Raw genomic sequence first — 13818 nt, forward strand, 5'->3', positions numbered from 1 at the left:
CCTGTCAGGATTGACTGTGTCGAGACGGCTGATAAACAACGTAAAAGCTCTCTTGAGTTTGTATTTTTAGCAAACGTTTTCTAGACACTATTGAGTGTTTTTGTCCTATGAACTCGTCAGGTCAACAGGACAAAATAATGAGAGCTAATTTGAGCTATTTAATATAGCTGTAATAAAAGACAGAAACTAAATTTTAAATAAAATAGAAACTAATGTAACAGCGTGCGCATGGAATGTGCTATATTTTTATTTTTTATTTTAGCTTACATATTGCCTGCCTTGTTAACATTTTCTCAGAACGTAGAGAATAGCCTAATTCATAATTGTAATGCATTATAAGGTAATTTATACTTTTTTCTTTTCTTTTTTTTTTCTTTTTACAATATATCAGTCAAAATGTATGCTAGTATCTTTAATTAAAAAAATATATAGGCTATAGCCTATATCACAAGGTAACTTACAGGTAGGCTACCCAATAATCAGGGTTTAGCCTATAGCATTTTACTTCTTTTTTATTATGAATATTATTTACATTCTAGCTAGGTAATGTCTAATTCCACACATTCCAGAACACCCCCATACATGTAGGCTACTCGAGGCGATTGCATATTCCTAGATATCCACTAAATAGCAACCCTGAAATAAACCACGTTTTAAATATTCACGTAGATCTAATATTTGCGTGACTTGCTTGACTCACCCCTGACAGGTCTCAAAAGGGTTTAAAAACACTTCAGATTCTGACGTTTCGGTAGCGGCCCTGTATTTATCGTCATCACTTCCTTATCGCTTTTTCTACTTACCTGAGAGCGCGAGCCGCACAAGTTCCCGCCTCTCTTGCGCCCGTCCACGCCTCCCATTGGCCTCCCGGGGGAGTGACGTCAGGGCCGCCCCTGCAGTGTGAATGAATCAAGCGGTTTGTGTGACACACAGCGAAAGAACGCACGAGCCCGAACTCACGAGCGAGCGCCCGACTATTTCACGAGGATAACCACAGGAGCGAGGACTGTAAAAGGACACTATCCGGGGAGAACAATTATTTAATGCACCTCTGAGATTCTCAGACCTCCGCGAGCGTGTGCATGTGCGCGTTTTATCAGACTGGATGAAAATGATGCAAAGTGCGGCTGTGTTGCCCGGCGAGAGCGCGGTGAAGGGTCTGCCGGACATCCTCGGAGTGCCACTGCAACGTAAGGGATTTTTCTTCTGCTTATATTGATTAGTTAATCAGAGAATTGGCAGGCCTCCTCCGGGCGTCTGCAGGCCACCACTGTGGAATAACATGTAGCTTTTAATTAAACTCCACTGGGGAATCAGAAGTGAGCCACCGGGACTAACTGGGTGGTACAATTAAATCAGACGACTTTTAAGTGTAAATAGCTTTAACTGTAGGCTATAAGTTGATAATCATAAATTCTCATTTAATCTCGAGCATTAGATCCCAAATATTATTTTATGATGATAGCTGATAAACGTTCTTCTTGAATCTGTTCATAACTGAGCTCTGTAATTGTGTCTAAATGCAATGCTTTATAATCTTACAATATAAAAGAAAAATTAAACCCAGCCTGATTGCATATTGTTTAGACAAATATCCATGTTCCATATATATTGCACCTCTTAATAAGTTGTTGTGGTTGGGGACAGCGGTCCAAAAGCTGCAAGAAACGATACAATGAGACGGATAGAAAAATAATTTAAGCCGATTTCTCTATAATGCAGAGGTTAAATGGAGCAGAGTGCATTTCATGTTATTTGTTTAAATAAAACAGAGATTATAAGACCATCTTGATTCAGTACATGAACATTCTATATTAAAAATGGCATTTCATATTATCTTCGCATCTGGTCTTTATCAGTCGCAAATTAATCTGTGTTAGGCCTATATAATCTGATCTAACAATCAAGATGGAGTTTGAATTGGATAAATTGCTGACCTAATTATTCACAGGCGAGCTTCAGAAATGTACAGATGGACCTCATCTTGTTTGGGCCAGACTTGTTTTATGCAATTGTCTATGGTAAAGAAGAGAACGCATCATTTTAGTCACTAGATCCGTGCGTAATAAAATAATAATGGGCATTTAACTGAGTGAACACAGAAGAAAATGCTGGAAAACGAACCACTTGGGTTTTTTGGCCAAAAGAATGGCCAAAGGTTAAGTGTGCGATATATAGGTCTGTCAGTGCAGGCGAATGCCTAATTTCATTAAATGATAGAAGATTAAAAGATACTGCTACTCAGCCTCCCTTGGCGAATAAATGATGGATTAAGTGAGGATTATTTTAAGAATAATCTGTTCTTGCGGTATGGATCTAAATATTATTCTAACGAACAGGGTGCTTTTAAAACAACATATGGGTAATTAAAACAGAAAACAGAAGCCTGCAAGAAAACGAGATCTAAAAGAGAATGCATTGAATAAAAAAAAGAAACAAATTAAACCAGTGATATCGGACGAAACGAGTGAGTTAATTGGAATATTTCAGATGCACACGTTGATGTTAAAGAAAGGCCTGCCATGGCAGCCATCTTTTAATTGAATGGCTAATCAAATACATCCTTGGAGTAAATGAGCGTTAAAAGCTGAAGGCGGGTGAGTGAGTGAAGCTGCGCCGGGCGGGAGCTGTTCCTTCAGCACCACACGAGGCTTTACTCGCTCCGAACATTCCTACAGAACATTCATGTAAAATGCAACAGTAAAAACTGTTCATTTGGCTAACTGTATATGACCTTACCAGAAACGATCAATTATTTTGTTTACAAAATACAATAGGCCTATATGTAGTACTGTAAAATATAGTAAAACCTAGTTTTTATGAAAGTTAAAGTATAAATTACCTTGTAATTTACAGTGGGAAAAAATAGTCTGTATATTTAACAAGGCATTTTGGAAAAATATTGTGTTAAGTAAAAAGTAGGCGACTGTTAGTTTATGGGAAATGGGAATTCTTGGAATTTCTACGCAAACTATCACATTTGTTTGTATTTTATTTAAAAAGTAATGTTTTTTTTAAAAATGTTACTATTTACTTTTTATGTTACTATTTAGTTAACGTTTACGGCATTATTTTAGTGTCGTGCGATGGTGTTTTGTGTGTATGTGTGTAACACTGTTCTCTGTCAGTGTGACATTATTGGCTACGGTTGCTGTAGAGGTCGATTTTGATGAACTTTGAGACATTTGTCGTGGGTTTAAATGACATAAAGCATTCACGTGATTACGCATTTAAGCACCTGCTGAGATCAAAATTCTTTAATTGATATTATTAAAACTACTAGGCTATCCTCTTGCGTCGTAATATCAGAATATCCTGCCTTGTTGAATCCATTTAAACAGCAAGTGTGAGAACTTGCCGACAGAAGGAATAGAGCATCAAAGGTCAAATATCGATATTAAATGTCATGATATTATGATTTGAAGAAATGATACCGAGTATTGTCTGAACGCTGGAACGGATTTTCTCTAGCCTACTTTACCAAATAAGATCAGCTGCATTTATTCATTTTATACTTTTAGGTTCTGGTTTTAAATGTCGGTGTTTTGTGTTTGTTTTGTTCGATCACTTGTTCTTGAGCATCAGTAATTGAAGTGACAGACTCTCTCTGTTAAAGAATCAATGAAGCAGTTATATGATTTCAATCTCAATGTCCTCATGTCCTCGGCCGTTTTCTTCAGAGATATTGATTATTTACCAACAAATGGACATCTTTCCTCGCCTGTCCACCATTTACCGGTCCCATAGGTTGTCTCGTGGAATGTTCTCTAAATTTGCTGCCACAATGATCTCCAACGTAGTATGTTAATCACTTATAGGGCTAATATATATATATATATATAGTATATGTTTAATCAATTTATTTAGGCTTCAAGTCGTATTTATTATAGTAATTCCATTAGAATTATATTTTTAGAAGTAGCCTATAGCTTATTAGCCTATTAGCCTATATATAGGCTATTGTTGTAATTTTCAGTGATGTCATTTTTGTCGCGTTTTTATTGATTTGTACTTGTATGTTCAAAAATAGTAAATATTAATGACATTTTAAAAATCAATAGGTTTTAACAGTATTTTCCCCACCATGTTATTATTTTATATTATGTTTCACAACAGAAGGTTATAATTTTCTTAATAATGCAATCGAACAAGGTAAAATGCTGAGATCATCATTGCACCTTGGTGTCAAAACGACTTGATTTCACATAGAAGATCTACCAATTCTAAATCTTTTTTTTTTTAATCTTCTTTTTTTATCTTCTTCATATAATAACTTCAATTATTACGATCATTATTATATATCATCATATATACGATAGATCATTACAGATCAGTAGCGTTTTTAATTATATGAATATAGCCTACATAAAGTATGAACCATATTCACGTCATTTCTACTTATTTGAAAGTGCAATACCTAACGACCTTTCCACCATTATATAATGTAAGCATGTTTTTTAATGAGTTAAAATGAAACTTTTTAAAATTACCATTAAGTGTTACCCTTTTTTTTTTTTTTAGAAATAGTTTTAAAAAAAGTTCAACATTTCTGTATGCATATTTGACCCTTGTGTGTCGTGTGTGTTCCTCCAGAGATCCCCCAGTGCGCAGGCTGCAGTCAACACATCCTGGATAAGTTTATTCTGAAGGTGCTGGATCGTCATTGGCACTCAAAATGCCTCAAGTGCGCCGACTGTCACGCGCTCCTGGCAGACAAGTGTTTCTCTCGCGCTGGGAATGTCTACTGCAAAGAGGATTTCTTTAAGTGAGTCTATCTATCTATCTATCTATCTATCTATCTATCTATCTATCTATCTATCTATCTATCTATCTATCTATCTATCTATCTATCTATCTATCAAAATATGATAAATAGACATCAAATAACCTAACAAATAATAGTCCACCTTTATTTATCCAAGGAAATAAATGCATACGTGGTTAATGGAGTCAGGCCTCTGTACATCATTATATATCATGTGATTATACATGATGAGATATGTTATTTATTTAATTTCTGTTGTTTCAATCACTATATTGGCTGCACTCATTTTCAAGGACTGGAAATGACAGTACCAACTGCTTCAAGTTAGACTGTCGGCCAACAGTTTTGTCATATCTCTTCACATCAGATCCTTTAGTGCAGTTTGGCACTAGTGTGTGTGTGAGTGTGTGTCGGTGTGCTTCTATGTTCAAGTAAAGGCTGGCACATAGATTCTCTGTCATTATTAATAAAGTGCTGTGTTTCATTTTTCTTGTGTCAGGTTAGGAAGCACAGTGTGCTGGAACTCAGCTGCAAAGACTGCGTGTTCCCAAATTCAATTCCCAATGCTATATTAGAACTTAAGAAAGCAAGTTAGCATTTTTTACTCTACATCCCTCTGTTCCCTTCCTTTTCTTTCCTCTTTTCTTCTGTTTTGCGATTGGATTTCCCCCCTTGGCTTTAAGGAAGGAAATTAAGTTTGACTTTTATCCAAAACAGGATCAGTAGTGGCTTTTACCAAATCATGTTTGAGAGGTTTTAATGTCACAGGCTTCAATGAGACCTAAAACGCTAGCAAGACTCAGAGTGGAGGCTAACTTTATTAGCAAGCCCGTGGGGACAAAAGGAGGGATTTTAATGTTAAGACCGGCATGGTGCTGAGGAGGACGGAGAGGGGGGGATGGAGGAGGAAATGCTGGCGGTTCACAGGCGAGGGGGGCGTGCGGGGGGCGAGCCTTCCCGTTAATGTTGCAAAAACTTCACCTTGGTTAAGTAAAAGGAGGGTTTATTTAGCAGTATTCACACTGTGATTTACAGCCTATTCTGACTCAGTGCTTTATGAGCCGTTCTGTGCGTGTGTTTAAAGTGGCCTCTCTCTCTCTCTCTCTCTCTCTCTCTCTCTCTCTCTCTCTCTCTCTCCTGTGAATCTCACTGCCTCTGCTACATTGATCAAGACCATTTGTCAACTCCAGGGACATGACCAGCACAAACAAAGATGCTCGCTATAGTATTCTGTGCGTTTGTAACTTTGCCGTTATTACTTATACAACTAGCCACAGTTAAAAAATTGAAGAAGAATACAAGATGTAATGATGCTTACATTATAAAATGAATTTCAGTAACACTTTACAATAAGGTTTAATTTGTCAATATTAGTTAACTATTAGTTAACATGAACTAACAATGCCAGCATTTAATGATCTCATTAATGTTAATTTCAGCATTTAATAAAATATTTTGGTAACACTTTACAATAAGGTTCATTAGTTAACATTAGTTTAGTTAACATGAACTAAGAATGAACAATACTTCTACAGCATTTATTAATCTTAGTTAATATTAATTTCAACATTTACTAATACATTGTATTTGTTAACATTAGTTAATGCACTGTGAACTAACATGAACAAACAATGAGCTTTATTGTTTATTAACTAACGTTAACAAAGATTAACTAATACAGTAACAAATGTATTGATCATTGTTAGTTCATGTTAGTTAATACATTAACTAATGTTAACTAATGAACCTCATTATAAAATGTTACCAATATTTTTTAAATCAAAAGTTAATGTTTTTTAATTGTTTAGAACTAAGCATATTGTACAAACAAGAGTACATACAGTATAACCAGGATTATATATTATTTTATTTTTTAGGATTATGGGAAAGGGTCAAAAGTAATTGTCTATGATAGTTTGGATGTCACATCACATTCTGAATGGTTAAAAATGACTGAAATTGAGAAATGAGAGTTAATGCACTGTGAACAAACAAAACAATGAACAATTGTATTTTTATTAACTTACATGGACAAAGATTAATAAATGCTGTAAAACAATGCTTTTTGTTGGTTTATGTTAACTAATGTTAATAAATGAGTAGAGGTATAACAATATATTGTGTCACAATATATCGCAGTACAAAAATGCCAAAATATGTATCATGGATAGTTCACCAAAAATAAAAATTTAAAGTTTTCAGAGTTTTAGTGTCAGTAGCCTACTACATTAAACTACTATATATAATGTTGAATATAATAATAATGCAATGGGGGAATATTTGTGGGTCCTAATAAAGCCAAATGTCTTATGTTACCAGTAAAAAGTGGCCTACACTATTTTAAATATATCTAGTCAGTGACAGAGTGCAAGCATATTAGTTTTCGGCTTCAGAATCATGAATATTTTTATTCTGGTGTCACCATTGTCCCATGCATTGGGTTACCAAGCCTATTCATTTACACATAAAATGTAATACCAAATTTAGCATTTTAATCAACAGTTCATTTTTTGTTAACCTTTTATCATATGTCTTGTAGTTTCGCAATAATATTGTATCGTGAGTTCAGTATCGTGATATGTACCGAATCGTGACATGAGGGTATCGTTACATCCCTACAAATTAGACTTTATTGTAAAGTGTTACCTGACATTGTGTGTGTACTTTCAGGCGTTTCGGGACAAAATGTGCATCGTGCCAGCAGGGGATTCCCCCGACACAGGTGGTCCGGAAAGCTCAGGACTTCGTGTACCACCTTCACTGCTTCGCCTGTGTAATGTGCAGCAGACAGCTGGCCACTGGGGACGAGTTCTACCTCATGGAGGACGGGAGGCTCGTGTGCAAGGAGGACTACGAAACAGCCAAACAAAATGGTGAGCTCTTGTCTTCAGATCAGTGTAAATCATGCCTTCTTGAGCCATCAATTGGTTGCTGCTGTTAAAATTCATCATTTTTTAAAAATGTATATGCTTGAGTTAAAGGATAAGATGACTATATCAGAATTTCAGAAATACGCTCAGTAAATGTATTAATTATATTGATTAACACAATGACAAGATAGATATAGAATAGATAGAAATAAAGTGCTAATCTTAACCATTACTTACCAAGGGACTGAGTGTTAACATAAATGTTTTAAATGTTTTAAACTAAGCAAGGCAAATCAAATAACACTACAAAACATCACAGAACTGTGACATTATGTCACTTCCTGGAGGACAATTATCATGTGTGACTGTATACCACAACACCACAACATTTATTTCCATCAAGAGAAGCATACATTTTTGGTCAAGATCTTGCATTGACAATGCAAGAGTCCAACACTCTGTAAAGTCTCCTCCAGCACATCCCAAAGGCTCTCAGTTAATTTAAGGTCTGGACTCAGGGATTAAACATGAATATTTCAATCTTAAAATGTATGTATGAGATTACTTTACATGCATTTATTTAAAATAAAATAAAAACACAATATTAAATATATAATTAATATTAAATAACATGTTATTATAACATTTATTATTATTATTTATATACATGAGTTATGTCCATTACTACAGATCCATCAGAATTGTAGGTAGTTGCTGAACTGGCTATGCTTTTATATGGCTGCGGTATATGCAGTATTTTTTGCCTCGGGCTCGGCCGACCTCACAGGATTGGAAATGGTCTCAATTGGAAATCATTCTGACAGCAAAGTTCAGGAGTGGAGATGGTGTAATTAACTTCTTCTTTTACAATCATAGAGAGACACTGAGAGATCAGAGGAGGCAACAGGATGGTAGTAAGGAGACAAAATCACCATTAACTACAGTCTAGTAGGGTCTCAGTGTCTGGCATATTAAGTCTATCTGTGATCTGACCTCTCATGGATCTGCCTCTGAAAGCCCCTCACACTGTATTTATGGAGATTTCTGTGGGCTGTTGATTGATTATATTAAGTGATGCAATGCACTTTTACGGTAGGGCCCCAATAACTCGCACTGGCATGCCATTCTCCGTGGAGATTTATTCCCTTTTCCGCCACAGTGTGACAGTTTCAGGGGAGTATCGACTGGCCATGTGTGAGCACTTCCACTCAAAGCATCCCACAAACTCTTCTTTCCCTGAACCCCACAGTAGATGAGCTACTGACATTTCGCCTGATGATTAACTTCTTTGAGTTCAGTTCAGTCGTGCTAATGTCGATTTCAAAATAACCTTTACACATGTTTTCATTGCGACAATTATTTCAGTGCAGTTAAATGTTGGTTATTATGGCATTTAGTAAAAATATAAAAATAACAAAAAACATCATTTAATTTAGAACTTCTTCTAAACTTCTTCTTTACTGTTTTATTGTTTAATGGATATGTTATAGATATGGTAAAGACATTTATAATTTTTTCAATAAAAAAGATTTATATTTGAAATAAATGCTATTCTTTTGACTTTTCTATTCATCAAGGAATCCTTAATAAAATGATCACGGTTTACAGAAAAAAAAATATTTTCAACATTGATAATAATAATAAGAAGAAATGTTTCTTGAGCAGCAAATCAGAATGATTTCTGAAGGATCATGTGACTCTGAAGACTGGAGTAATGATGCTGAAAATTTTTAATTCAGCTTTGACGTCACAGGGATGTCATTATATAATATATTCAAATAGAAAATAGTTATTTTAAAAAGTAATAATATTTCACAATATTAGTTTGTTTTTTTGATCAAATAAGTGCAGCTTTGGTAAGCAAAAGAGAGTCTGGTGTCCAAAAGTGGTAGACACACTTTTAACATATTTTTAAAATTGGTGTGTTACAGATGATTCAGAGACAGGAGCAAAACGTCCACGGACCACCATTACAGCCAAACAGCTGGAGACACTCAAAAGCGCCTACAAGAACTCGCCTAAGCCAGCACGACATGTGCGCGAGCAGCTGTCCTCAGAAACAGGCCTGGACATGAGAGTGGTGCAGGTGAGACCAGGACTCAGGACAACCTTTCATATAAGGCTTCAGAGTGTGGCTGTCTGAGTCCTGACTGAGACTTTTTGGTCCACAGGTGTGGTTTCAAAACAGACGAGCAAAAGAGAAACGGCTGAAGAAAGACGCTGGTCGGCACCGCTGGGGTCAGTTCTACAAAAGTGTCAAACGCAACCGAGGGTCCAGTAAGACGGAGAAGGAGAGCTCAGCCGATGACGCAGGACTCAGTGATAGTGAGCTTAGTTTCAGAGGTGAGACTATTTACATCTCCCATGATGCCTCTTTCTCTTTGTATTCTTTTCACAAACATTTTTATTTCCCTTCTCAATTCCCCTTTTCCTTTTATTTTTAAAATATGCCACTTGATGAAATATTCAAAAGAGGTTTTTGGTTCTGCTACGTGTTTTTTTTATGATTATTTCATTTTTGTCCGCCAGTTTTGAGAACTCATAAAAGTCTCGAGCAGGTTTCAAAGGGAGGCTGTGTTTACGAGAAATGAAAGCAGCGATGCACAAACTCTATAAAATTGGTGAAGCTTTTAGTCAATTAGAGATGAAGCACACAGGGCCTTTGTTGTTATTGAAAGAACAGAGACTGGTTTGCGCTCCTGTGCGTACAGAGAGTAAATCACAAATGCTCACCGCGTCTCAGATACTTCCAGAAGCATGTAATCTCCTTTTTAAATGGGATATTTATGAGGTCTTTCTCATAACTGCAATTCTTCTTCTATGTGTAAGAGTTTCAATACACTACCGTTCAAAAGCTTAGGTTCAGTAAGATGCCTTCATCAAATTTGATGAAAAATACAGTAATATTGTGAAACTTTACAATAAGGCTTCATTTGTTTTAATGTATTAACTAATATGAACTAACCATGAGCAATTCATTTGTTACTGTATTTGTTAATCTTTGTTAACGTTAGTTATGTAAACGGTATATAAAATACAGCTGTTCATTGTTGGTCATGTTAGTTCACAGTGCATTAACTAATGTTAACAAATACAACCTTTGATTTTAATAATGTATTAGTAAATGTTGAAATTAACATTAACAAAGATTAATAAATGCTGCAGTTCATTTTAACTAATGTTGTTAACTAATGTTAACTAATGAAACCTTATTGTAAAGTGTTACCATATATTTTAAACTGTAATTTATTCCTATGATGGCAAAGCTGAATGCAGGATTCTTTAAATAGAAAGTTCAGAACAGCAGTTATTTGAAATGGAAATCTTTTGTAACATTATAAATGTCTTTGCTGTCACTTTAGATCAATCTAAAGAGATATTCACCCAAAAATAAAAAATGTGTCATCATTTACTCACCTTCGTGTTGTTCCAAACCTGAATGAGTTTGTTTCTTCTGTTGAACACAAAAGAAGATATATTAAAGAATGTTGTTAACCAGACAGTTGACGGCACCCATTGACTTCCATAGTATTTTTCTACTTCCTACTATGGAAGTCAATGGCTAACATCAACTGTCTGGTTACCAATATTCTTTAAAATATCTTCTTTTGTGTTTAACAGAAGAAAGAAACTCATTCAGGTTTGGAACAACTTGAGGGTGAGTAAGTAATGACAAAACTTTTTAGATTTGGGTGAACTATCCCTTTAATGCACCCTCACTGAATAAAAGTTTTCATTTCTTCTGACCCCAAACTTTTGAACAATATTGTAGGTGTATTTTGTGAGAACAATCTTAAAAGTGATGTTGTGTGCTCTCTCTAACAGAAGACCAGATCCTGTCAGACCTGGGTCACGCCAACAGCTTGTACGGTAGCATCGGAGACGTCTCGAACGGCAACATGCTCAACGGGAGCTTCTCCCTGGAGGGGGGCGGGCAGCCTTACCATGACCTGCGGGCAGGAAGTCCCTACGGCCTGCCACAGTCGCCCTCGTCCATCACTTCCCTCCCTGGCCACACCCCGCTGCTCAACAACTTAGGCTTCAGCATGGACGGCATCATGGGTCAGGGCGGTCAGCCCAATGTAGGTCAAGCTCTGAGAGCAATGGCTGGAGGACCCACCTCTGACCTGTCGACAGGAAGTAGCACGGGCTACCCAGACTTCCCCACCAGCCCTGCCTCATGGCTCGATGAAATGGACCACTCCCAGTTCTGAGGTCAAATGTCAAAATGGAAAGTGCGGTACTACGAACAAAGACGTTTGAAGATTTTATAGACATCTTTCCCAGAACTGTGGCGAAATGTTTATGTGGCAAGGGTGTTTGGTAGGCCTAAAATGGCAGCTACTTCAACCTTGCTGAATGGCGTGCTGATACGAGCAACCCGTCGTGGAATGTCTGCGCTGTATCATAATTTTGTAACTCGTATTTTTTCATTGTTCTCAAAACTGGATCGGACGATTTCCAGCATGAAATGGCGTGGGGCTGAGAATGGCGTTCAAACCCCAGACCACCCTGGAAAAACAATCACGATCCACCACTTTCTGAGAACAAGAGGGCCCATGCATGTTTCCGAATGAGGAAGAGAACCGCCCACGTTCAAAATGGCGACGCACTTTATGTTCCTCCTCGACTGCACACGGCAGGCTGAATACGGTAAAGAGAGGAGTGCACCGAGCAAGGAGAGATATTTAAACAAGTGGCACAAGTGTATCTTTCCTACTTACAAGGGTTTGGGATTTTAATAGTTGAAACTTTCTAAACGGCTCTACTAGAGGTGGCCCTTCACGTTAGGTCTGAAGAATAGATAAAGATTATTTTTTAATAAGGACGAATCCGCATGCACTGCTCTGAATTTTCAAAAAATCTCTGTGTCAATGGTCCCTGTCTGTTCAACACTTTTCCGTTAAATTCAGGCATCCTGGATAAGCAATGAAACAAAACAAGCTGGTTAAAAGTTTAAAATAAAAGCTCATATTTATTTCCGTCACTATTTAATTATGATCTATAATCACTATTTACAAGGTTGGTATAACCATCAAAATACTTTTGTTTTTCCATTGCTATTCTTAGTTATTGCTCCATGAGCAAAAATAAATATCATACATGCATTAGAATGTAATTTATTTCAGAGCAGATGACAGCAGTGGAATTTTTTTTTTAATCAGAATATGTGATTGGGCCATTACACAGACACAAGTATGGCCTGACCAATTATTATCAAGCAAAAAATGTGAAAGGGAAAATTTCTTATTTAACACATTTAGCAACAACTATGAGGATTTTGTGTTATTTATTCCTGTTGTGGGTACCAATGTCAGTATTATGAAGAGTTGGATTATGGGAAAGAGTATGTGTTGATGTAAAACTATAAAACTGGTGACACAATTGTAAACACAAGGAAAATAATTTCAATTTTGTTATTGCAAAATTTGGACTCACATAATGGTGACTGAGTAAAGATGACGCTGCTGAAAGAGTGAACATAAGCTAACAAAAAGCAACATGGAAAAAAAAAAGAAAGAAAAATATCCATTCAGAAATGTTTGTTTTTTTTAGTCTTAATGGCTGTAAATTTTGTAAAGTCTCAAAAGGTGTCGACAGTCTTGTCTCATGAGCATTATTTATTGCTATGGATCTTTGAAAAAAAAGAGCACTGAATTTAGTCCTATATGCCTTCTGTCCAATGGTATGAGTTGTGTACAGTCAAATCTATATGGAGAAATAAAGCCGAATTGTCTTTGGGTTACTGCGATGGTTCTTTTCTTTTTCTTTTCTCACACCCTTTTATTCATAATGATGATAAAGTTATACACAGCTATAACAGTTGTTTTTAATAGTAAATAAATTATTTGATTATCATTCAAATACACAAATACATTGCACATAATGCAAAATAATGGCATAATATATGTAAAAACAAAATGTATAACCTCCTCACTACACAAACTTTGTGTTGAGAAACCTCCCATGGTTTAGAGTCATTAAACTCAACTATGTCACCATGTTTAATGATGCTCTATCTTAATGTATTCACAACAATAATGTCATTGGAGTATTTTAATTATTCACATAGTATTTCAAGCATTGAACGCACAGATTATTTTATTTATTTTGTAAATTGGTTGCATTTGTGCACGTCAGCAATTACTTAATTTTCGGTATTAATGTTTTGAACTACAAAAC

General features: G+C 36.0%; 1 protein-coding gene across 1 annotated transcript; it reads left to right on the forward strand.

Moving 5' to 3' along the window:
- Positions 1-924: 924 nt before the first annotated feature.
- lhx4 (LIM homeobox 4) lies at positions 925-13377 on the forward strand. The gene is made up of 6 exons (XM_084086537.1): positions 925-1190; positions 4594-4765; positions 7436-7638; positions 9567-9721; positions 9807-9978; positions 11461-13377. The coding sequence occupies exons 1-6, from the start codon at positions 1106-1108 to the stop codon at positions 11847-11849; spliced, it is 1176 nt and encodes a 391-aa protein (XP_083942663.1). The 5' UTR covers positions 925-1105; the 3' UTR covers positions 11850-13377.
- Positions 13378-13818: the final 441 nt, after the last annotated feature.

Source organism: Abramis brama, assembly GCF_963993115.1.
Source record: "Abramis brama genome assembly, chromosome: 16".
Taxonomy (NCBI): Eukaryota; Metazoa; Chordata; class Actinopteri; order Cypriniformes; family Leuciscidae; genus Abramis; species Abramis brama.